This window comes from Rattus norvegicus, chromosome 7 (assembly GCF_021556685.1).
Source record: "Rattus norvegicus strain SHRSP/BbbUtx chromosome 7, alternate assembly SHRSP_T2T, whole genome shotgun sequence".
In the NCBI taxonomy this organism is placed as follows: domain Eukaryota; kingdom Metazoa; phylum Chordata; class Mammalia; order Rodentia; family Muridae; genus Rattus; species Rattus norvegicus.
Window position 1 is genome coordinate 74,120,210 of NC_141540.1, and position 26,685 is coordinate 74,146,894.

Below are 26,685 nucleotides of genomic sequence, written 5' to 3' on the forward strand. Positions count from 1 at the left end.
CACACACGCAAACACACAAACTCAAACACACCCAAACACACACACTCAAATCTTGTCGTCTCTGCTGCCTATCTCCTTCTGGGATGCATGTAAGATGTATGTGTTTATGCATGCATTCAACTGTATGTGTGTGGGTACATATATGCCATGACTTGCATAAACATGTGCAAACCTTGGTTGTTTGTTGGGCCTTTCTTTCCGTCTTGTTTGGGACATGGTTCTTTGTTATCCACTTCCATTTAAGCCAGACTACATGGCCTATAAGCTTCTGGAGGTTCTCCTGTCTCTGCTGTAGGAGAATTGGGATCACAGACATGAACTGGTAAGTCAGCATTTGTATGAGTTCTGGAGATCTGAACTAAGTTTGAATAGATAAATCATTACTCACTGAGTTGTCTCCCCAGCTCTATTCTAAGGGTTTTTTTTGAAGTTTAATGAATAATAAAGGTTAAAATTTTCAAATATTTTCACTTGATCTTAGCCAAAAAGTCATATAGTATGAAGTGTAAGGTGTCTTAGTGAGAATTTCACTACTGTGGAGACCCCATGGTCAAGGCAACTCTTAGAAAGAAAAAAATACTTACTTGGGGCTAACTTACAATTTCAGAGGGATAGTCCATTATAATAGCAGGAAACATGGCAGCGTGCAGGCAGACATGGTGCTGGAGAAATTGCTAAGAGTTCTACAGCTTGCTTAAGGGAGCCAGAAGGAGATTCTCTTCCATAGGCATCCAGGAGGAGGCTCTCTTCCACACTGGGCACTAGGAGCCCTCAAAGCCTACCTACACAGTAATACACTTCCTCCAACAAGGCCACATTTCCTAATAGTGCCATTTTCAATGGGTCAAGAATAGTCAAACCACCACATAAGGTCAATTATGCTGTGGAAGGAAGACATGGGGAACCAAGGGTAATGTACAATGGAAATTTAAGCTATTATTAAGTGAAACAACAGTGGTCTGAGTTAACTGTTACTTGTCTTTCTGACCATCTCTTGTCTACCCATTCATCGTGGTCTTACTATGTAACACAGACAGGGCTTCTGACTGACTCCAAAACCTCTTCCTTGGGATTGTAGACCTTCATCTCAGTATACCCCGTTAACTGCCTTTCAGTCTAATTAATTAGTTCCAGGTTTTTAGAGATGACAGACAACAGTAAGTAGTTGGTCACACAGGACATTTCTTTGGCTAAGGTTATAGTTGACACCTGCAAAATGATTTTGGTTTCTTTCATATCTTTATCATATTCATCACCGCTATTTAATAAATCACATACATTGATATTTTATTGTTATAAAACTTCATTTGATTAGTCCTGCTAATCAAAATATATATTAGAAGAAGATATATTAGAAGAAGAAATGAGAGGGCAACCAAATTAATGTGATGGGACAAGTAAAAATAAGCAAAGCTGTCTAAGAAGAAACAAAATCAGGTGGAAAATATATGCTTTGTGATGTTGAGTCTGAGTTACAAATTACATAACAAAAAAGTAACATTTATGTCATACTTTTTAAATGCCAAAAAGTGAAGTGTTAAAATTTTGTCTATTTAAAAACTTTCATTTGTTTTATAGGAAGCTACTTCAAGTGTGATGGTTTGTGTATGCTTGGCCCAGGGAGTGGCACTCTTAGGAAGTGTGGCCTTGTTGGAGTGGGTGTGTCACTGTGGGCGTGGGCTTAAGACCTTCACCTTAACTGCTTGTATTGTGCAAGTAGCCTGCAGATAAAGATGTAAAACTCTCAGTTTCTCTTGCACCAAGCCTGCCTTGCTTCCTGCCTTGATGATAATGGACTGAACCTCTGAACCTGTACGCCAGCCCCAATTAAATGTTGTCCTTATAAGAGTTGGTCATAGTGTCCACAGCAGTAAAACCCTGAGACATCATGCTATCCTTGAATCTTCTTCACATTTTTATTTTTTAGAGAGGGGAGAGAGAAAATGTTCTTATGTGCTATGGATATTTAAAAAAAATGTTTCTTTTTCTTTGTCTCCTCAGCATCCTGATGACCATCTTCTTTTTCACACTCTAGTGTGTTGGCTGCCTCTTTCTGTTTGGGAAAAAGATCCCCTCTGAGTCTCTACTTATAAAGTGTCCCCTCACTGTGATCTGTAGAGCTTAAGATATAGATCATGTTTGTTGGTTATCCCCACCCCATCCACGCAGCTCCTCTCCTCTATGGAATAGATGTAGGAATCTATTTTCTGCATTTTTTTCTGTCCTGTTCATCTGAACTGCTGAAGTTAGAAATAAAGGGTAGCCCCTCCTCTCCTAGACAGGCCTTTTGTTCCTAAAGTATTCTGTTTTAGTTTTTTTTTCTTCATAAAATTATATGGTAGAAACTATTGTGCTTTTGTATAGTTAATGACAGTATAAGAGTCTTAAATGAATTTACTTTTACTATTGTTAATGACAGTTTAAAAGTCTGAAAAAATTATTTTTAAAGTGCTAGATTTAAAAAATAATCAAGTCAATTATTTGCAGAGAGTTACTTTCAAATTACTATATAAGCCAAACAAGCTTTTCTACTAAATAAAGTATTTTTTAAATTAAATCCTAATAAAGAAACTTTTAAACGTTCAGATACAAGAGGCTGCAGCTTCAGCAGCCCAGTCTCAAGCCGTTCTTTCTTCAGAAGCAGTCCTGAGCTCCAAGCCGAGTGCATTTAGCCAATGTGTTATTGCACCTGTAAAATTCAGCACACTCCTCCTGAAGACACATTACTGTCCTCTTGTTGCATGCCTTCCAGCTCAGCGGGTGCCTGTGCTCCCAGACTGCTATGAGCCTTGCACATTTCAAAATCCTCAGCAACATTCAGAGCCTGGTATTGTAGGGCTCTGGCACCCGGGTGCCCTTCGCAGCGATCTCTTGCCTAGTTAAGTGCATGGGTTTGGACAAGTGGAGAGAACTTGGGCAGGGAGGGGGGACAGCTTTTGCTGTCCCCCGCTGCCCGTCCTGCTCTTTACCTAACTTAGGTTGCTAGGACCCGGCTGAGCCAGCAGGAGACTGACTAGCTGGTGAGGAGTACAGGGAAGCTTCTAGAGGCAATTATTTTAGGAGAGCAGATCTCTTCCCCAGGTGGTGGTGTTACGGCTCTTATGGCAGAAGCTCTCAGACAATGGAATAATTCCTGTACACCTTAAATTCTGAACACGGCACTTAACATTTTTTTTTGATGGATCAGTGTCTGACAGCAGACTTCCTGATAGCTTGGGAAGAACCATCTACATATTCAGAGGCATGGTCCTGTTTCTACAACTGATCTGTCTTGAACCTACATGACCTGTGGTCACGTCTTCACTTGTGGAGGAGGACTTTGGGGCACTGCTCTACGTGACTGGTCTGTCTCAAACCTCTCTACAGGGGTTTGTGGGGGGCTGCAGCTAGTGAGGCCCTGATCTGGGAGGCTGGGAATGTGCCTGCCATCCCTTTTAGGGTCCCTGGGGATTCACCCTTTCTCGACTAGGAATCAGGGTACTATTCATTGCACCATGCCCCACAAGGTATCTTTAGAAAAGAACTAGTCAGAAGTAATCTTCTTTAAAGGCATTAGAGGTATGTGTGGCAATCAGGTGGGAAATTTTTAACTTATTTGATTAGACATGGCATGTATTTTATGTAGATAAATGGGAAATATTCAGCTGTGTTCAAATGATGTCACCTTTGGAAGATGCACTATAATTTTAATGAGATTTAAGAACTTGGTTGTAGCTCTCAAGTTCACTTTTTACATGCTCATTTTATGTCTTGTGTGTACTACCATGTCTTATAAAGTAGGTATATAGGTACACAACTTTCCAATAGAAAGAATACCAAGATTCTTTCATTTATATTCTGTAACTTATGTCTTGATTTTTATAAATGGATGTTTTTTTCGATATAATCCAAATGTTATGACATCTGCCTTCTACTTGTGTAGTGCTGTCATTTTGATATTTTCACGGGGGTCTACAATCAAAATCACTGATTTTAGAACATTTTCATTATCACCTCAAAGGAACTGTATTCCAACTTGCATTCAGCTTTCTTTTCTACCATTCATAAACAAACTACATTTTACTTTCTATCTCTAAAGATATGCCTGCCCTGGACATGGTATAAGTACTATCTTATGTGTTCTTTGGCTCTCTTCTCACTTAGGATGTTTACAAACTTCATCTCTCTGCAACATGTACTAAAATATCATTTTAAATGGTTGAATAGTATTCTAATGTATGGATATACCACATTTTGCTTACCCATGGATATTAGGCTTATTTACAACTTTGACTGTTAAGAATAATGCTACTATGTGCTGTTGAAAAACATCTATTTTCAATAAAAATTAAAGTCCAGATTATGATTTTAAAAATCTAAAAAGGAATTCTGCAGTGAAAATTTCAAGTGGCTATGTATTTTTAGGTTTTTTTTGTTTGTATACATGTGTGTGTGTGTGTGTGTGTGTGTATGATATGTGTACACATATATATGTACTGAGTCATATGGATTATTAGTGGTTTTCCTTGGCACTGGAACAAATATCTGACCAAAATAACTCAGGGAAGATTCAGGGAAGGCATGATGGAACTCATGAAGACAAGAACTGGTAGGAGGTGGTTTCCCACTTGTCTATAAGATCAGAACACAGAGAGATTGGCTTTGTACCTTACATGGGGATTACCTTCAAGGACCAGCCATGGTGATCTGCTCTGCTGTATAGGAACAGCCCCAAAGCTTCCACAACCTCCTGAGATAGCTCCACAAACTCGGGCCCAAGTATGTAAATGCACAGGCAGTGGCTACCTCACAGAAGCTAAGTATCTGTTTAACTTTTGAGGAACTGTAGGTTGTTGTCCAAAGCAGATTGCATTACATTCCTGTCAGCAGTGAGTGAGTACTCTATCTTTCCAGCATCTTCTCAGGACTTGTGTTTATGTGTCCTTTCTCTCAAAGCTACGTTAGTCAGTGTGAGGTAATATTGCCTCATGGTTATATGGTTGTGATTTGCATTTCCATGTGGAGAGGATGTGTAGAAACTTTCATGTTCTTATTACTCTTTGCTCTATCTTCTTTGAAGAATTACCTATTGAATCCTGGTCTTCTGCTGGGTTTTATTTTCATTATTGAGTTCTTGGAATGTCTTGCATGTATTTAACACTGTACATTTTGGATGTTAGCATCTTGGTCTTAACTAATTTTCTGGGTTGTGCAGAAATTCAGTCACTTCGACAAACACCTGGGATAAAGAATTTAAAATAGGACAGAATTATTTTGACTCCTGGTTTTACGGTTTCCATCCCTGGTGATTGTAACCATTTTGTTATGTTGAAGATAAGACAAACTATCACGATGGAAGAAGCACATGGCAGATGTGACACAGAATTTCTGTGGTAAAGGGCTTACTCCTCCTTTATTTTATGTGGGACACTCAATTTTGCATGATATCATTTGCACTTATGTCTTCTCCTTTGGTTACTCTTTTCTGGGAATGCTATAAGTCACACTCAGATGTCCTCTTAATACATTTTAGGCAACTCCCTAAGTAAGTTGACAATTAAAACATACTATTATAGATGCCAGAGAGATGGCCCAGGGATCAAAATATTTGACATAAGGAGTGTAAGGGCCAGAGTTTGAATTTCCAGTGCCTATATAAAAGCTGAGTAGACAGGGAAGCCTTCCTGCCTATTATCCCAGAACTTCAGGAGACTGAAATGGGAACTCCACGTGTATGCTAGCTATCAAGATTAAATGAATCAGCAAGTTCTGGGTTTGTCCAGAGATCTTACCTCAGTAAATAAAGTAAGAAACACTTGAGATAAACACCTAACATCAACTTTTGGCCTCCATATGTAAACATACATGCATACATACAGTTTTATACTCACAGTCATGTATGCCCAAATATGTATGGATATGAAGACATGAATACATAGAGATTAACCATCATACATAGTTATTTCCTTTAGTGTCACAAATATGATAGTTTTCCTTTCTCCTTGGTAAAATAATCCACATTCTTCATAGCAACATAAATATTTCTTAGTTGTTTTACCATTTTTCTGTGCAACTTTCTACCTTATCACAAGGTTTGTATATTCTGTTCTTAGTGTTTGGGAGAGGAGAAGGGAGGCCAAGTGCCAGTGAGTAACCACAGACTGAGAAAATCTGAAAGAGTTTCTTGCTGCACGTTTGGAACTTGTCTATACCTTCAGTGAGTTTTGGAGGCTCCCTTGCCTTCTGCACATGTGTTCACTTCTTAGTTATGACGGCATTGTCACTCTCTGTAAGAGATTATATCAAGTTTTCACTCTAGGATTATCCAATTTTCTAAAAATTATGTAATTTTTAAATGACATAATTATTAAACTTAATTTTATACAGTTTTATTAAGACTAAAAGATATATTCTTATAAAAGACAAATGTTCCTACTTTGAATATGTGAAAATCAGTGAAAATTGGGGTCCTTATATAAGGGTTTTGAATAAGTTTTCACATTTAAATTAATCTGGTGGTTCCTCTTCTCAAGTCCTCACACAGGTCATCAAGGATATCAAGATGGTGTGCCCAAGATTCCAACAGCCTGTATCACAATAGAAGATGCAGAAATGATGTCTCGAATGGCTTCTCGTGGGGACAAAATTGTCATTCATCTGAAAATGGGAGCAAAGACCTATCCAGATACAGATTCCTTCAACACTGTTGCAGAGATCACTGGGAGCAAGTATCCAGAGGAAGTGAGTAAAGCAGGAGGGTGTGCCTTCTCCCAGAGAACATCCTGGTCAGGTGGCCATTGTTAGAATATCTACAAGAAGAGAACATGAGTCTGTGGAGATGGTCCTCATAGACTCATTAAAGCCTGAACATCATATATTTTTCCCATTAAAATGTTCTTCCTACTAAAGAAGAGAAGACAAATTCAAGGTCAGAATAGGACAGATAGTGTGGAAGTTTAATTTGAACAGCAGAGAAAGTTGCGTGTATTTCCTTTAGAACTAGAAATCATACCAACGATTGACCCTGTGTTAATTTTATGAATACTTAAAAATCATTTCAAAGTACAATAGTATAGAATCTAGTTCCTGTGTTATAAAACAAAGAAACTAACCTATATAGAAACACACTTATCTAGGTCTCTACATAAGCATAAAGTGGCTAGGAAAGTACCTAATGTCAGGAAAATATCAAAACTAAGCTTTAGACAACAGTTCAAGTATAGATTCCAAATTTTATGTATATTTTAAATGATCTTAGAAGCAAATATCCACTAGGCAAATGGTAAATAATGGGCTATTTACTTCCTGGGATTTAGAGCTTATCTGCAAGAAATGAGCATGAAACTCATCTTTGTAAAGACATACAACACTAGCAGAATTACTGTGAGAAGTAGATGAGACAGTGTCCACCAGATAGCTTGCATGTATTGGGTATACCATAGGCATTTACTATAATCACATTAAGTACATACTTAATATGATACAAAATATGCAACAATTTTTACACTTGATCTTAGCCAAAAAGGTGAGAAGAGATGCAACAATATTTATAGACATTCTGTTATAATCTTTTATTATTGGAACTTTTATTTACATTTCAAGTGTTATTCCCTTTCTAGGTTTGGGGTCCATAAAGCCCCTATTCCCATCCCTCCTCCCCCTTCTTCTATGAGAGTGCCCCACCCCAATCACCCATCCCTTACTACCTCCCCGCTCTGACATTCCCCTACACTGGGGGTTACTTGGCAGGACCAACGGCTTGTTCTCCCATTGGTGCCCAGCAAGGCCATCCTCTGATACATATGCAGTTGGAGCTAGAGGGCTGTCAATGTCTACACTTTGGATGGTGATTTAGTCCCTGAGAGGTCTGGGTGGTTGATATTGTTGTCCTTATGGGGTTGCAGGACCCTTCAGCTACTTTAATCCTTTCCCTAACTCCTCCAATGGGGAGCCGGTTCTCAGTTCAATGGTTTGCCGCTAGCATTCACCTCTGTATTTGTGATGCTCTGGCAGAGCCTTTCAGGAGACAGCTATATCAGGCTCCTGTCAGCATGCATTTCTTGGCATCCGTAATATTGTATGGGTTTTGTGGCTGTATGTATATGGTCTGGATCCCCAGGTGGGGCAGGCTCTTAATGGCCATTCCTTCTGCTCCAAACTTTGTCTCTATATCTTCTCCAATGAATATTTTAGTTCCCTCTTTTAGGAAGAACTGAAGCATCCACACTTTAGCCGCCCTTCTTCTTAAGCTTCACATGGTTGTGGATTGTATCTTGGATAATCCATGTTTCTAGGCTAATATCCACTTACTAATGAGTGCATATCATGTGTGGTTATTTTATTTTTGTGATTGGGTTACCTCACTCAGAGTGATATTTTCTAGTTCCATATTTTGCCTATGGATTTCATGAAGTCATTGTTTTTAAGAGTTTAAGAGTATTCCATTGTGTAGATATTTTCCATATCCATTTTCTGTATCCATTCCTCTGTTGAAGGACATCTGGGTTGTTTCCAGCTTCAGGATATTTTAAATAAGGCTGTTATGAACATAGTGGAGCATGTATCCTTCTGATATGTTGGAGCATATTTTGGGTATATGGCTAGAAGTAGTATAGCTGGGTCCTCAGGTAGTACTATGTACAATTTTCTGAAGAAGCTCCACACTGATTTCTAGAGTGGTTGTACCAGCTTGAAATCCCATCAACAATGGAGGAATGTTCCGCATTCTCCACATCCTCGCCAGCATCTGCTGTCATCTGAGTTTTTGATCTTAGCCATTCTGACTGGTGTGAGGTGGAATCTCAGCATTAATTTGATTTGCATTTCCCTGATGACTAACGATGCTGAACATTTCTTTAGGTGCTTCTCAGTCATTCAATATTCCTCAGCTGAGAATTCTTTGTTTAGCTTTGGACACCATTTTTAATAGAGTTATTTGATTCTCTGGACTTTAACTTCTTGAGTTCTTTCTGTATATTAGATATTAGCTCTCTATCAGATGTAAGATTGGTAAAGATATTTTCCCAAATTGGTGGTTGCCTTTTTTTTTAATCTTTATTAACTTGAGTATTTTTTTCTGACTCTTTTTTTTATTAACTTGAGTATTTCTTATTTACATTTCGAGTGTTATTCCCTTTCCCGGTTTCCGGGCAAACATCCCCCTAATCCCTCCCCCTCCCCCCATTTATGGGTGTTCCCCTCCCCATCCTCCCTCCATTGCCGCCCTCCCCCCAACAATCACATTCACTGGGGGTTCAGTCTTAGCGGGACCCAGGGCTTCCCCTTCCACTGGTGCTCTTACTAGGATATTCATTGCTTCCTATGAGGTCAGAGTCCAGGGTCAGTCCATGTATAGTCTTTAGGTAGTGGCTTAGTCCCTGGAAGCTCTGGTTGCTTGGCATTGTTGTTCATAAGGGGTCTCGAGCCCCTTCGAGCTCTTCCAGTTCTTTCTCTGATTCCTTCAACGGGGGGCCTATTCTCAGTTCAGTGGTTTGCTGCTGGTATTCGCCTCTGTATTTGCTGTATTCTGGCTGTGTCTCTCAGGAAAGATCTACATCCGGCTCCTATCGGCCTGCACTTCTTTGCTTCATCCATCTTGTCTAATTGGATGGCTGTATATATATGGGCCACATGTGGGGCAGGCTCTGAATGGGTGTTCCTTCTGTGTCTATTTTAATCTTTGCCTCTCTATTCCCTGCCAAGGGTATTCTTGTTCCCCTTTTAAAGAAGGAGTGAAGCATTCACATTTTGATCATCCGTCTTGAGTTTCATTTGTTCTAGGCATCTAGGGTAATTCAAGCATTTGGGTTAATAGCCACTTATCAATGAGTGCATACCATGTGTGTTTTTCTGTGATTGGGTTACCTCACTCAGGATGATATTTTCCAGTTCCAAACATTTGCCTACAAATTTCATAAAGTCATTGTTTTTGATAGCTGAGTAATATTCCATTGTGTAGATGTACCACATTTTCTGTATCCATTCCTCTGTTGAAGGGCATCTGGGTTCTTTCCATTTTCTGGCTATTATAAATAAGGCTGCGATGAACATAGTGCAACATGTGTCTTTTTTATATGTTGGGGCATCGTTTGGGTATATACCCAAGAGAGGCATAGCTGGATCCTCAGGCAGTTCAATGTCCAATTTTCTGAGGATTCTCCAGACTGATTTCCAGAATGGTTGTACCAGTCTGCAATCCCACCAACAGTGGAGGAGTGTTCCTCTTTCTCCACATCCTGGCCAGCATTTGCTGTCCCCTGAACTTTTGATCTTAGCCATTCTCACTGGTGTGATGTGAAATCTCAGGGTTGTTTTGATTTGCATTTCCCTTATGACTAAAGATGTTGAACATTTCTTTAGGTGTTTCTCAGCTATTCAGCATTCCTCAGCTGTGAATTCTTTGTTTAGCTCTGAACCCCATTTTTTTATAATAGATAATATTTTTTTTATTAACTTGAGTATTTCTTATATACATTTCAAGTGTTATTCCCTTTCCTGGTTTCCGGGCAAACATCCCCCTCCCTCCTCCCTTTCCTTATGGGTGTTCCCCTCCCAACCCTCCCCGCATTGCCGCCCTCCCCCCATAGTCTAGTTCACTGGGGGTTCAGTCTTAGCAGGACCCAGGGCTTCCCCTTCCACTGGGGCTCTTACTAGGATATTCATTGCTACCAATGGGGTCAGAGTCCAGGGTCAGTCCATGTATAGTCTTTAGGTAGTGGCTTAGTCCCTGGAAGCTCTGGTTGCTTGACATTGTTGTACTTTTGGGGTCTCGAGCCCCTTCAAGCTCTTCCAGTTCTTTCTCTGATTCCTTCAACGGGGGCCTAGTCTCAGTTCAGTGGTTTGCTGCTGGCATTCGCCTCTGTATTTCCTGTATTCTGGCTGTGTCTCTCAGGAGCGATGTACATCCGGTTCCTGTAGGCCTGCACTTCTTAGCTTCCTCCATCTTCTCTAATTGGGTGGCTGTATATGTATGGGTCATATGTGGGGCAGGCTCTGAATGGGTGTTCCTTCAGTCTCTGTTTTAATCTTTGCCTCTCCCTTCCCTGCCAAGGGTATTCTTTTTCCTCATTTAAAGAAGGAGTGAAGCATTCACATTTTGATCATCCATCTTGAGTTTCGTTTGTTCTAGGGATCTAGGGTAATTCAAGCATTTGAATACCACTAATAGCCACTTATCAATGAGTGCATACCATGTATGTCTTTCTGTGAATGGGTTAGCTCACTCAGGATGATATTTTCCAGTTCCAACCATTTGCCTACGAATTTCATAAACTCGTTGTCTTTGATAGCTGAGTAATATTCCATTGTGTAGATGTACCACATTTTCTGAATCCATTCCTCTGTTGAAGAGCATCTGGGTTCTTTCCAGTTTCTGGCTATTATAAATAAGGCTGCGATGAACATAGTGGAGCACGTGTCTCTTTTATATGTTGAGGCATCTTTTGGGTATATGCCCAAGAGAGGTATAGCTGGACACTCAGGCAGTTCAATGTCCAATTTTCTGAGGAACCTCCAGACTGATTTCCAGAATGGTTGTACCAGTCTGAAATCCCACCAAGAATGGAGGAGTGTTCCTCTTTCTCCACATCCTCGCCAGCATCTGCTGTCACCTGAGTTTTTGATCTTAGCCATTCTCACTGGTGTGAGGTGAAATCTCAGGGTTGTTTTGATTTGCATTTCCCTTATGACTAAAGATGTTGAACATTTCTTTAGGTGTTTCTCAGCCATTCGGCATTCCTCAGCTGTGAATTCTTTGTTTAGCTCTGAACCCCATTTTTTAAATAGGGTTATTTGTCTCCCTGCGGTCTAACTTCTTGAGTTCTTTGTATATTTGGGATATAAGGCCTCTATCTGTTGTAGGATTGGTAAAGATCTTTTCCCAATCTGTTGGTTGCCGTTTTGTCCTAACCACAGTGTTCTTTGCCTTACAGAAGCTTTGCAGTTTTATGAGATCCCATTTGTCGATTCTTGATCTTAGAGCATAAGCCATTGGTGTTTTGTTCAGGAAATTTTTTCCAGTGCCCATGTGTTCCAGATGCTTCCCTAGTTTTTCTTCTATTAGTTTGAGTGTGTCTGGTTTGATGTGGAGGTCCTTGATCCACTTGGACTTAAGCTTTGTACAGGGTGATAAGGATGGATCGATCTGCATTCTTCTACATGTTGCCCTCCAGTTGAACCAGCACCATTTGCTGAAAATGCTATCTTTTTTCCATTGGATGGTTTTGGCTCCTTTGTCAAAAATCAAGTGCCCATAGGTGTGTGGGTTCATTTCTGGGTCCTCAATTCTGTTCCATTGGTCTATCTGTCTGTCTCTGTACCAATACCATGCAGTTTTTATCACTATTGCTCTGTAATACTGCTTGAGTTCAGGGATAGTGATTCCCCCTGAAGTCCTTTTATTGTTGAGGATAGTTTTAGCTATCCTGGGTTTTTTGTTATTCCAGATGAATTTGCAAATTGTTCTGTCTAACTCTTTGAAGAAATGGATTGGTATATTGATGGGGATTGCATTGAATCTGTAGATCGCTTTTGGTAAAATGGCCATTTTTACTATATTAATCTTGCCAATCCGTGAGCATGGGAGATCTTTCCATCTTCTGAGGTCTTCTTCAATTTCTTTCTTCAGAGTCTTGAAGTTCTTATTGTAGAGATCTTTTACTTGTTTGGTTAAAGTCACACTGAGGTACTTTATATTATTTGGGTCTATTATGAAGGGTGTCGTTTCCCTAATTTCTTTCTCGGCTTGTTTCTCTTTTGTGTAGAGGAAGGCTACTGATTTATTTGAGTTAATTTTATACCCAGCCACTTTGCTGAAGTAGTTTATCAGCTTTAGAAGTTCTCTGGTGGAACTTTTGGGATCACTTAAATATACTATCATATCATCTGCAAATAGTGATATTTTGACTTCTTTTCCAATCTGTATCCCCTTGATCTCCTTTTGTTGTCTGATTGCTCTGGCTAGAACTTCAAGAACTATATTGAATAAGTAGGGAGAGAGTGGGCAGCCTTGTCTAGTCCCCGATTTTAGTGGGATTGCTTCAAGTTTCTCTCCATTTAGTTTAATGTTAGCAACTGGTTTGCTGTATATGGCTTTTACTATGTTTAGGTATGGGCCTTGAATTCCTATTTTTTCCAGGACTTTTTATCATGAAGGGGTGTTGAATTTTGTCAAATGCTTTCTCAGCTTCTAATGAAATGATCATGTGGTTTTGTTCTTTCAGTTTGTTTATATAATGGATCACGTTGATGGTTTTCCGTATATTAAACCATCCCTGCATGCCTGGGATGAAGCCTACTTGATCATGGTGGATGATTGTTTTGATGTGCTCTTGGATTCGGTTTGCCAGAATTTTATTGAGTATTTTTGCGTCGATATTCATAAGGGAAATTGGTCTGAAGTTCTCTTTCTTTGTTGTGTCTTTGTGTGATTTAGGTATAAGAGTAATTGTGGCTTCATAGAAGGAATTCGGTAATGCTCCATCTGTTTCAATTTTGTGGAATATTTTGGATAATATTGGTATGAGGTCTTCTATGAAGGTCTGATAGAATTCTGCACTAAACCCGTGTGGACCTGGGCTCTTTTTGGTTGGGAGACCTTTAATGACTGCTTCTATTTCCTTAGGAGTTATGGGTTTGTTTAACTGGTTTATCTGTTCCTGATTTAACTTCGGTACCTCGTATCTGTCTAGGAAATTGTCCATTTCCTGCAGATTTTCAAGTTTTGTTGAATATAGGCTTTTATAGTAAGATCTGATGATTTTTTGAATTTCCTCTGAATCTGTAGTTATGTCTTCCTTTTCATTTTGGATTTTGTTAATTTGTACACACTCTCTGTGTCCTCTCATTAGTCTGGCTAAGGGTTTATCTATCTTGTTGATTTTTTCAAAGAACCAACTTTTGGTTCTGTTGATTCTTTCTATGGTCCTTTTTGTTTCTACTTGGTTGATTTCAGCTCTGAGTTTGATTATTTCCTGCCTTCTACTCCTCCTGGGTGTATTTGCTTCTTTTTGTTCTAGAGCTTTTAGGTGTGCTGTCAAGCTGCTGACATATGCTCTTTCCTGTTTCTTTCTGCAGGCACTCAGCGCTATGAGTTTTCCTCTTAGCATAGTTTTCATTGTGTCCCATAAGTTTGGTTATGTTGTACCTTCATTTTCATTAAATTCTAAAAAGTCTTTAATTTCTTTCTTTATTTCTTCCTTGACCAGGTTATCATTGAGTAGAGCATTGTTCAATTTCCACGTATATGTGGGCTTTCTTCCCTTATTGTTATTGAAGACCAGCTTTAGGCCGTGGTGGTCTGATAGCACGCATGGGATTATTTCTATCTTTCTGTACCTGTTGAGGCCCGTTTTTTGACCAATTATATGGTCAATTTTGGAGAAAGTACCATGAGGAGCTGAGAAGAAGGTATATCCTTTTGCTTTAGGATAGAATGTTCTATAAATATCTGTTAAGTCCATTTGGCTCATGACTTCTCTTAGTCTGTCGACATCACTGTTTAATTTCTGTTTCCATGATGTGTCCATTGATGAGAGTGGGGTGTTGAAATCTCCCACTATTATTGTGTGAGGTGCAATGTGTGTTTTGAGCTTTAGTAAGGTTTCTTTTACGTATGTAGGTGCCCTTGTATTGGGGGCATAGATATTTAGGATTGAGAGTTCATTTTGGTTGATTTTTCCTTTGATGAATATGAAGTGTCCGTACTTATCTGTTTTGATGACTTTTAGTTTAAAATTGATTTTATTTGATATTAGAATGGCTACTCCAGCTCGCTTCTTCCGACCATTTGCTTGGAAAGTTGTTTTCCAGCCTTTCACTCTGAGGTAGTGTCTGTCTTTGTCTCTGAGGTGTGTTTCCTGTAGGCAGCAGAATGCAGGGTCCTCGTTGCGTATCCAGTTTGTTAATCTATGTCTTTTTATTGGGGAGTTGAGGCCATTGATGTTGAAAGATATTAAGGAACAGTGATTATTGCTTCCTGTTATATTCATATTTGAATATGAGGTTATGTTTGTGTGCTTTTCTTAAAAATATGGAACGCTTCACCAATTTGTGTGTCATCCTTGCTCAGGGGCCATGCTAATCTTCTCTGTATCGTTCTACTTTTAGTATATGTGCTGCCGAAGGAAGCACGGTAGTTGCCTTTTGTACTAATGACATTTTCCTTTGCCTTAAGGAAGGTTTGCAATTTTCTGAGGTCCCATTTGTCTATTCTTTATCTTAGAGCATAAGCCATTGGTGTTCTGTTCAGGAAATATTCCCCACCTCCCACGTGTATTGAGGCTCTTTGGCACTTTCTCTTCTATGAGTTTCAGTGTATCTGGTTTTATGTGGAGGTTCTTGATCCACGAGGACTTGAGCTTTGTACAAGGCTAAGAAATGGGTCGATTTGCATACTTCTACATGCTGACCTCCAATTAAACCAGCACCATTTGTTGAAAATGCTATCCTTTTTCTCACTGGATGGTTTTAGCTCTTTTTTCAAAGATCAAGTGACCATAGGTGTGTGGGTTCATTTCTGAGTCTTCAATTCTAGTCCACTGATCTACCTGCCTGTCTCTGTACCAATACCATACAGTTTTTATCATTATTGTTCAGTAATACTGCTTGATGTCAGGGATGGTGATTCCCCTAGAAGCTCTTTTATTGTTGAGTATAGTTTTTGCTATCCTGGTTTTTTTTTTTTGTTATTCCAAATGAATTTACAAATTTCTCTTTCTAACTCTATGAAGAATTGAGCTGTAATCTTGATGGCAATTTGCATTGAATCTGTAGAATGTAGGTGCCCTTGCATTTGGAGCATAGTTATTTTGGATTGAGAGTTCCTCTTGGTGGATTTTTCCTTTGATGAATACGAAGTGTCCTTCCTTATCTTTTTTGATGGCTTTTGGTTGAAAGTCGATTTTATTCCATAGTAGAATGGCTACTCCAGCTTGTTTCTTGGGACCATTTGCTTGGAAGTAGTTTCTGTCCTTTTCACTGTGGTATGTTTTCTGTATGCAACAAAGTTCTGGGTCCTCTTTATGTATCCAGTCTGTAGGTCTATGTCTTTTTATTGGGGAATTGAGTCCATTGATATTAAGAGATATTAAGGAATAGTGGCTGTTCCTTCCTTTCATTTTCATTGTTAGAGGTAGAAATATGTTTGTGTGTCTCTTTTCTTTTGGTTTCATTGCAAGGAGATTACTTTCTTGCTTTTTCTAGGGTGTAGTTTCCTTGTGTTAGAGTTTTCAATCTATTATCCTATATAGGGCTGGATTTGTAGAAATATATTATGTAAATTTGGTTTTGTCATGGAGTATCTTGGTTTCTCCATCTATGTTAATTGAGAGTTTTGCTGGATATAGTAGTCTGGGCTGACATTTGTGTTCTCTTAGGGTTTGTATGACATCTGCCCAGGATCTTCTGGCTTTCAGAGTCTCTGGTGATAAGTCTGGTATAATTCTTATAGGTCTACCTTTATATGTTACTTGACCTTTTCCCCTTACTGCTCTTAATATCCTTTCTTTGTTTTGTGCATTTGCTGTTTTGACTGTCATGTGACAGGAGGAATTTCTTTTCTGGTCCCATCTATTTGGAGTTCTCTATGCTGCTTGTATATTTATGGGCATCTCTTTCTTTAGGTTAGGAAAATTTTCCTCTATAATTTTGTTGAGGTTATTTACTGACTCTTTACTTTGGGAATCTTCACTCTCTTCTATACCTATTATCCTTAGGTTTGGTCTTCTCATTGTGTCCTGGATTTCCTGGATGTTTTCAGTTAGGAACTTTTTATATTTTGCATTATTTTTGACAGTTGTGTTGATGTTTTCTATGGTATCTTCTGCTCCTGAGGTTCTCTCTTCTATCTCTTGTATTCTGTTGGTGATGCTTGCATCTATGACTCCTGATCTATTCCCTAGGTTTTCTATCTCCAGGGTTGTCTCCCTTTGTGCTTTCTTTATTGTTTCTATTTTCATTTTAAAATCCTGGATAGCTTTGTTCAATTCATTCACCGGTTTGGTTGTGTTTTCCTGTAATTCTTTAAGGGATTTTTTTTTTGTTTCCTCTTCAAGGGCTTTTACTTGTTTACTTGTGTTGTCCTGTATTTCTTTAAGGGAGTTCTTTATGTCTTTCTTAAAGTCCTCCATCCTTATCATAAAATGTGATTTTATATCTAAATCTTGCTTTTGTGATGTGTTTGGATATCCAGTATTTGCTTTGGTGGAGAGCTGGGCTCTGATGATGGCAACTAGTCTTGGGTCCTATTGCTTAGTTTCCTGAGCTTGCCTCTCACTATCAGGTTGTCTCTTATTTTAGCTTATCTTGCTGTCTGTGATAGTGGCTTGACCCTCCTGTAGGCCTGCGTATCAGCACTCCGGTAAACCTGTTTTCTTTCAGCTGGATCTGGGAACAGAAAACTATGCGCTCAGGTGTTTAAGTACTCCTAGTGACTGGGTTTCACCTCTATGTGTAGGCAGAAACCTGAAGTGTCCTGCATCTGACTGCTCCTAGGTCCCTGTGCCCATGGGGCACAAATGGCACTAGGCAGTTTCCTCTTGGGTCTGGAATGTGGGCAAAGAGTAGTCTCCTCTGAGTTCTCAGGAATGTTTGTACTTCTGAGGGTCCAGCTCTCTCCCCCATGGGATTTGGGTACAGGGCGAGTGAACTGGTTCAGTTCAGTTCCAGGCTCAGGCTGGACACAGTATGTTCCTGCCCCTGACTGCTCCTATATTCCTGTGTCCAGAGGCACTATGCAGTTTCCTCTTGGGCCAGTGATGTGGGAGAGTTGGGTAGAAGTGGCAGTCTGTCCTGCAGTCTCAGGATTGTCCAAACTTCTGGGTGTTCAGCTCTCTCCCCCAGGGGATTTGGGTGGCTTCTTCTTTGGCCAGTTATTGGCGCGAAACTCATGGTTTCACCTGTGAATTTATCAGTGAGAACACTCCTTGGAGACCAACTCTCTGCACTCTTGGGAATCCAACTCTCTCTGGGCAGGATTTCTGTATGGACAGCACCACAGGGTTAAATACAGGGCACAGATGGAGAAGGGAATGATCGTGTCCCTGACTGCTCCACAGTTTCTGTGCTCTGTGCACTCCTGGCACATCCCTCTTTGGCCAGTTATTGGAGCAAAATTGATGGTCTCACCTGTGAGCTAAGGAGTGACAGCACTCCTGGGAGACCAGTTCTCTCTGGACAGGATTTGGGTACAGAGGACTGTGGGACAGCCTTAGGTCTGGGGCACAAATTGAGACCAGGAAGCCTTGCCTCACTTTCTTATGTCTGTTGAAAGCTATGTCCACCTATCAGTATAGGTAAAAGTTTTATTTTTTTTATTTGTTAGAGATATTTTACTCTAAGTTTTATGGGTATTTTGTGTTTATGTTCAGGTATGTGAACATGTGTATAGGTGCCTTGGAGGCAACAAGAGGTTTGTCTGATAGCCTGGAGCTGGAGTTTGTAGGTAATCAAGAGCCTTTCAATGTACATGCTTAGACTCAAACTCAGGTCCTGCACAAAAACAGTATGCATTCTTATCCACCAGTGATGCTTTCTAATTCCTCCTCTCTTTCAGCGCTTTATAGTTAGGCATAACATTCTATTCAATCGACATTCAATATACTTTCACTATGTTCCCATAGCCTCTTCCCACCTTTCCTTCGTACTTTAAATGGTCTCTTCCAGAACCTTGCCTGTTTCTCTCCTGATTTCTTCTTCTTCTAGCCTCTACCAATCTCTGGCTTTTCAGTGAAGCTCAATGATACATGTGATGGTAATCTTCACAAACATGGTGCTTGCTTATTTTTAGGCACCGGTCTTACTTATTAGACAAAGGTTGTGATGAAGGTAAATGTTACAGCGAGTAATCGGAGGTGGCCGAAATGCACATATTAAGCAATGGAGAATATTTGTGGAGGGTCTTTTGGGAAGCAGTCAGAAGAAAGAGGACATGAACAGAAAATAGTAATGAAGATAGAGGAAAGAAAAGGTTGGAATTGATAATTAGGCCTACAAAGCACTGTCCCTTTATAGCCTGATGAAACTCTGCTCCCCTAAATCCTGGAAAATCTTTCTAAAATCATTCCACCATGTTTCATTCTTTTTGGTGCTGATGGTGACACAGAGATTGGTTTTGATAGTTTAGGTTGCTAAATTATTGCTGGTATGTCCTTGCTGAATTGTGGCATAGCACATTAAAACATAGTTGTGCTAACCTGAGGAAATTATCCCCATAAGATAAAAGAGTAGTTTTGACTACCTTTATCCCTTCTACAGGCTGGATATGCAGGGTGACTCAAGGGTAGGAAGTAGGGAAGAGTCAGGCTTACGTTAGCTAATAGACACTTTTCAGCCATAACACCAACCAGACCCACCACATCTCAACTGCGTGTGCAGAACCTTAGTGAAACTAAGTAGTTTGCATATAAATAAATTTTCTGCTTTATTCCAGAAATCATGGATAAAGTGTACTGAATTTCAGCTCTGCCACAGTGTGTGTGTGTGTGTGTGTTTGTGTGTGTGTGTGTGTGTGTGTGTGTGTGTAATTGTGTGTGTGTGTGTGTGTAATTGATGCAACATTAGGACATTTTGGAACTCTATTGCATAATTCATCTGTAAACCTAAGAAGGATTACCACAGAATTTTCTAAACGCCAATAATATAAACAGGGTTTATTGGACTTCAGAATGTAAAAATAGCAGAATAGAGGTCTGATATAAACCCTACCAACTGAGGCCTATTTTAGTTGATTGAAGCTCAGGATTCTATCTCTAGTCTTATGTTATAATAAAACTGGCATCTCTGTGGTTTGCACAAGATACTGCATTCCACAAATCTTAGAGGAGGTACATATCATTGAGGAAAAAAAACCCTTTGCAAGCTATGAGAGTAGCCTCTGAATATCTTCATTATCAACTGAACATCATGCGCATTGGTCCAATTTCCATTGCTGTCATAAAATATTTGATATAATTAACTTATAAGGACAAAGGTTTATTTTAAAGTTTCAAGTATGCATACTTTTTTTTTGGCCTCTGCTTGACATACTAAATGCCAACAATAGGAGCCTATGGCAGATCAAAAGCTTACTTTCTGATTAGTGATAATAGAAGGAAGAAAAAGATGCTAGGGTCCCAAAGTAACCTCTATGTGCGGGACACTCACATTCCCCCAACTGGATCTCTTTTTCCATAATCTAACTCATAAATGTTCCATCACAACCCATTACTGCCATCCTGTGTACTCTTCATAGTTATTGAGGAACATTTAAGATCTGTACATAAAGGTGTCTACAAAGCTCTCTCTTGCATGACTATAGAGAGTCAGAGTGAGAATGTGAGCATTATGATTTCTGAACTACAGTAGATATGTTACTTCAGCCCCTCTTGATAAAAATGCATTTGTGTTTGAAAGTTCATTGGAAATCTTTGCCATTGTGAATAAAATTTATATCTGGTTATATACATTAAATGGATTGTGATAGAAAGATAGTGGCAGAAACAGAAAATGAGGACACATGACTTTCAGATGGCAGAGCTACACCTCAGAGTTACCCATAAAAAGGGATGCCCAGATGCATGATGGGGACGCATGTCTAGGTTCAAGACTGTCCATTTCATCTTACCCTTAAATGATTCCATTATACCTGGGAATGCCTTAAAGACTGTGCAGATCTAAAGAATAGAAGTTAAATCAGAATCTAGATTGTTCTGTCCTTACTAAGTAATCACACAGCAAAAATTGTATCTCTCTTCTAAAATGTTCCTCCTGACATCTCTATCCTAGTTACAAAACTCTCCAATGTATCTTTTGTATCTACTATCTCTTGCTCTCTGCCTGCTACATGCATGATGGGAGTTCCCCTGGCTCCCTTGCCAGTGTCTGGTCCATATTTTCTATGTATCTTCCTTTAGTCAAGTGAAATGCCACTTGGGAGATTCCTTGGCCTATTGATCTGACGTATGTGGTTGGTTTTTTACACTCTTTTCTATTACTGTCTTCACACTCTTCACTCTTCCCAGTCATCAGGCATGTAGCTCTGCAGTCAGATGACCACATAGATAAACTAAAATAGATCTTAATAGATGTGTCACTAAAACAACTCTTTTTAGGAGTTTCTCATGTTGATTCCTGGGGATAGACCATTTCTTTTGATGCTTGGAGTTTTCCTAGGCCTTCTGAAGTATGGGAAATATAATTTTCTTAAAAAATTAATGTATCCAAGTAAGTCTTCTGAAGTGAGAATGAGGAAATGTAAATTGCTTTAGATCGTTTTGAACTGGGTTGCAAAGTTAATAGCATTCACATTTTGATAACACCACAATGAAAGGAAGTGGTTTTTTTCTTTTCATTTTATTATAAATAGATTCTGTTCTCATACAGTATGTTCAACAGAATGAAAAGAGCCCCAAGAGCAGGCACTCAAATCAAGGACATGCTCATTCACACATTCAGGTGTCCCATGAAAATACTAAGCTGAAAGCTATAATACATATACAAAGGACCTGGTTCATACCTGTGTAGGCCCCATGCTTGCTGTTTCAGTCATTGTGAGTTCCTACCAGACTTCCTTAGCTGATTTGGAGGGACTTGTTCTCTTGGTGTTCTCCATCCCCTGTGGCTCTTATATTCTTTCTACCTCCTCTTCTTCAGAGATCCATGGACTCTGAAGCCATGCTCAATAAATTGTAAGGGTTCTGTCCTTGGCAATGGGGTCCACTGCCCATTTTCAGAGAGCAACCAATTGTCTTAGCGGTCTGGGATGTTTGGGGATTTCCATGGGACCCCTTTAGCCAAAATCAATTGAATGTAAGCCCGTTCTTCTACTGGAAGCCTTGTTTAATGACAAGAGTCGGCCACTTGAGACTCCATGTCCCCCATTATTAGAAGACATCTTAGTGCCACATACATATATTTTACGAACTTTTCACTTTACTAGGTTTCCATATCATCCCTCAAATGTCCCTCAAATACAGCCGTCTCTCCCCACATTCTTTTTTGTCTTTTCCTTACTTAATTTCCTGGGTTCAAAGAACAATTAATTTCTGTAATCCTGTATTAGTCCAAATGTAATACACTGCTCTAAAGGCCATTGGGAAACTCAAAATGAAAGTACCAGAGATTCAACACAAATTCTTTATTACCTCTAGAGTAGGACCAAGTCTCTTAGAGTCACCATTGTTGACTCTTTGGCTCAAACACTTTCTTGTTGCATTGCTGGATGGTGAGCATCCCCGAACTCTCCCCACTGGTATTGCTCCTTTCTCCAGTCTTATCTCATACTTTCTGAATTATTTACCATAAAAACATCCCTGAACTATGAAAAATGCCCCCTGAGGAAAAAAAGTCACCTGAGATTGAGAATTCTTGATGTAAAAAGAAGGAAAGAAGACCAGAGGTGGTATAAGGCTTTGGTTTTCTTAGTTTGTTTCTGTTTTTGTCAAATTGACACAAGTTAAAATATCTGAGAAGAGGGAACTTCAATGAAGAAAATGTCTTCATAAGATCAGGCTGGTAGGTGCTTAGTGACTAACATGAGAAGGCCTAGCATATTATGGATAGTGCAGTTCCTAGGCTGGTGGTCCTGGGTTTTATAAGAAAGCACACTGAACAACACACTTCCATGTCTTCTGCATCAGCTCCTACCTTCAGGTTACAGCACTATTTGAACTCCTTGACTTCCTTTGATGATGAACAGTAGTATAAGGCAAATAAACCCTTCTCTCCCTAAGTTGCTTGGTCATGGTGTTTCATTACAGCAATAGTAACCCTAAATAACACAGTCATTTAATCTTTTATGTATAGAGAAAAGGACTTTGCTTGAAAAGTCAAAGGTCATTGCTAACCCAAAAATATTATTTAAAAGCCACATCATAGTTAGGTGGCAGTGGCACGTGTCTTTTAAGAGGCAGCATGCATATTTATGAGTTTAGGCCAGCCTTGTTTACAGAGTGAGTTCTAGAACAGCCAGAACTATTCAGAGAAATTCTGTCTCAAGCAACATAAAACAAAACAAAACAAAAACAAACAAAAAGACCCCAAACACATTGCATGATGAGAATTTCAAACATAAAAATCATAAAAGGGATACTGGAAATAATACTTTATTGCTCTGAAAAACAAACAATAAAACGCTACATAAACTAATGATCCTTGATGCAAATAATTATTATATACATGTGTTAAAATTGCTGTGGTACACTGTAAAAATGCTACAAAATATTGTAAAGCAACATATATTAAATTTTAAAACATTAAAAATATTTGGACAAAAAAATTATGGTGGACACATGGTACATGGCATGTGATGCTGGATAGTAGTAAGACATCAGGGGGGACCCTTCAAAAGTTCTGGAGCAGCATACTGTTTCATAGAAAAGGGTGCTAGCATGGTTTTAGTCTGTAATTCAAATACAGTTAGCAGTTCTATTCCAAATAAACATTTTTCTCTTTTTGCTGATATTTATTTTGCCTTTATTTAATTTTGTTTAATTTAATTTTCTTCTATTGGATATTTTCTTTATTTTCACTTCAAATGTTATCCACTTCCAGGTTTCCCCTCCAGAAAACCCCTATCCCATCTGCCCTCACCCTACTTCTATGAGGGTGCTCTCCAACTCACCAAACCACCCACCCACTCTCTCCTCCTGGTCCTGACATTCCCCTACACTGGGGCATGTAGCCTTCACAGGACCAAGGGCCTCTCCTACAAGGCCATTTTCTGCTACATATGTGGCTGGAGCCATGGGTCCCTCCATATATACTCTTTGGTTGGTGTTTTAGTCCCTGGGAGCTCGGGGGTGGGAGGATGTCTTGTTGGCTGATATTATTATTCTTCTTCCTATAGGGTTGCAAACTCCTTCAACTCCTTCAGTTTTTTCTCTAACTCCTCAAAAGGGGTCCCTGTGCTCAGTCCAATGGTTAGCTGCAAGCATCCACCTCTGTATTTGTCAGACACTGGCAGAACCTCTCAGGAGACAGCTATATCAGGCTCCTGTCAGCATGTACTTCTTGGCATCCACAATAGTGTCTGGGTTTGGTAACTGTATATGGGATGGATCCCCAGGTGGGGAAGTCTCTGGATGACCTTTCCTTCAGTCTCTGCTCCACACTTTGTCTCCATATTTCCTCCTGTGAGTATTTTGTTCTCCCTTCTAAGAAGGACTGAAACATCTACACTTTGGTCTTCCTTCTTCTTGAGCTTCATGTGGCTTATAAATTATACCTTGACTATTCCAAGCCTTTGAGCATTTTATCCATTTATCAGTGAGTGCATACCATGTATATTCTTTTGTGATTGGGTTTCCTCACTCAGGATGATATTTTCTAGTTCCACTCATTTGCCTAAGAATTTCATGAAGTTATTGTTTTTAATAGCTGAGTAGTACTCCATTATATAAATGTACCATATTTTCTGTATCCATTCCTCTGTTGAAGGACATCTGGTTTCTTTCTAGCTCCTGGCTCTTATAAATAAGGCTGCTATGAACATAGTGGAGAATATGTTCTTGTTATATGTTGGAGCATCTTTTGGGTGTATGCCCAGGAGTTGTATAGCTGGGTCCTCAGGTAGTACTATGTCCAATTTTCTGAGGAAACACCAGATTGAGTTCCAGAGTGGTTGTACCAGCTTGCAATTCTACCAACATTGGTAATATGTTAGCATGCATTGGGATTGGGTATCTCTAAGGAGTAGTTCTGCTGTGCTCTCCATTTTGTCCATGGAATATTATTTTCATAAAGTATCTTAATATCTGTTAACATTATGTTGAGAAACACTGAGATAAAGCCACAGAAGTAGTAGTGTGCTATGTTTTTTCTTACTCCTTTCCCCAATTATTCATTAATTTATCACAATTATTACATGTCTAGTTCATTATAGCAATGGGCTTGCCGAAGAAGCTTGCACAGACTAGTAAACATCTTCAAACCTTGGCTCTTAGACTTTGTTTGTAGGCTATGTTGTCTTTCTGAATATAAACATTAACTTTTGCTAAGGGAAAGGACAGCTTGAAAAAGGCCCATACATATACAGCCACCCAATTGGACAAGATGGATGAAGCAAAGAAGTGCAGACCGACAGGAGCCGGATGTAGATCGCTCCTGAGAGACACAGCCAGAATACAGCAAATACAGAGGCGAATGCCAGCAGCAAACCACTGAACTGAGAATAGGTCCCCCGTTGAAGGAATCAGAGAAAGAACTGGAAGAGCTTGAAGGGGCTCGAGACCCCAAAAGTACAACAATGTCAAGCAACCAGAGCTTCCAGGGACTAAGCCACTACCTAAATACTATACATGGACTGACCCTGGACTCTGACCCCATAGGTAGCAATGAATATCCTAGTAAGAGCACCAGTGGAAGGGGAAGCCCTGGGTCCTGCTAAGACTGAACCCCCAGTGAACTAGACTATGGGGGGAGGGCGGCAATGGGGGGAGGGTTGGGAGGGGGACACCCATAAGGAAGGGGAGGGGGGAGGGGGATGTTTGCCCGGAAACCGGGAAAGGGAATAACACTTGAAATGTATATAAAAAATACTCAAGTTAATAAAAAAAAAATTCAAAAAAAAAAAAAAAAGAAAAAAGAAAAAGGCTAGAAACAAAAACGTTGATGGGCTGCCTTAGGAGGAAAAGACTCATTTGTATTCCTAGGCAGCCTGACACCACTGAGCATTTGAAGTGGATCTGTGTTTCACAGAATTCAGGCCAGTGTGTACAGTCATGCTTTAGTCATTAGGCCTTTAGCTAAGAAAATTGAAGCAGTGTTAGGAAAGAGAATGGTCTGGGAAACATTTTAAAGGTAGAATTGGCAGGAGTTACTGGAGCTCAGATAAAAAAGAGAAGAAGGAGGTGTGGAGGCCATGTGAGAAGAAGAATCTGTGATTTCATCCCATAGTCTTACAGGTTCATTTTGAGCCCTAGCTCTGTGCTGGGTAATGTCATGGTACTCACAGCTCTTTGAATGGCATAGTAGAGACTGACACTTAAACAACATTGGTGGATGAGAAGTGTGTTCATGAGCAGTGTGTGTGCCAGGAGTGCCATATTTGTCAGTTCACAGTGTCATGGAGACTCATTTCAGAGACACCATCCTGGCCATCATAGATAAGAAAGGTTTTTGGAGAGAGTGAATCTTCTAGGAATTGGGTTGAGGTGAACAGGGTATATTCGAAGGAGAGGAAATAATACATTTAAAAGGAACAAAGAAGGGTGGATGTAATTTTCTGTCATTTCCAAATCCACCTAATAATGAACCTTGCTTCATGAAGATATGCTATAAAAATAACCTAGAAAAAATGCCTAGCCTGCTTTGTATGTTTTTCAAAATAAATTATTGAAAAGCTGACCATTCCTTTTGGAAACTGCTCTAACATTGATGTTGTCAATATTCTCATTGAAGGAATAAACAAGATTCTCATAGAAGGAATTGATCTTGTAGACAGCCTCATTGCATACATAATTAAATAGTTAGAGACAGTCCCTGAATGCATGTTTCATCTTTGTCTGAATGTACCACATAGCCTAATGATTTGGAAAACCTTCTTGGATAGTATAAAAGGTTGCTCTGCCTGGGTGGGAATATGTTTACCAACTTAGGCAGCTGTTTAAACTTTCACAAGCAAAGTAATTATTAAAAATTTCATGAACATATTGGTTAGAACATTTGTTCACATCATAACCTTGGGTGGGAAGGTATTAGGGGATGGGGTTAGAAAGATTTAAACTGTCAAAT

General features: G+C 39.5%; 1 protein-coding gene and 2 non-coding genes across 6 annotated transcripts in view; 1 reads left to right on the plus strand and 2 right to left on the minus strand.

Annotated features, from left to right (window-relative positions):
* Cpq (carboxypeptidase Q) overlaps positions 1-26,685 on the plus strand; it is a 569,822-nt gene that overhangs the window by 165,797 nt on the left and 377,340 nt on the right. For all 4 annotated transcript variants that reach the window (NM_001440041.1, NM_031640.2, NM_001440038.1 and 1 more), the window contains 1 exon segment: positions 6,513-6,720. In NM_001440041.1, the coding sequence (NP_001426970.1) occupies positions 6,513-6,720 (208 nt within the window).
* The window catches only part of LOC148004747 (uncharacterized), a 122,111-nt gene that overhangs the window by 75,281 nt on the left and 20,145 nt on the right, over positions 1-26,685 (minus strand). The gene's annotated exons all lie outside the window — the stretch shown is intronic.
* Positions 15,002-15,108, minus strand: LOC120094055 (U6 spliceosomal RNA). Its single transcript, XR_015626245.1, has one exon. It is a non-coding gene; the product is annotated as a U6 spliceosomal RNA (small nuclear RNA).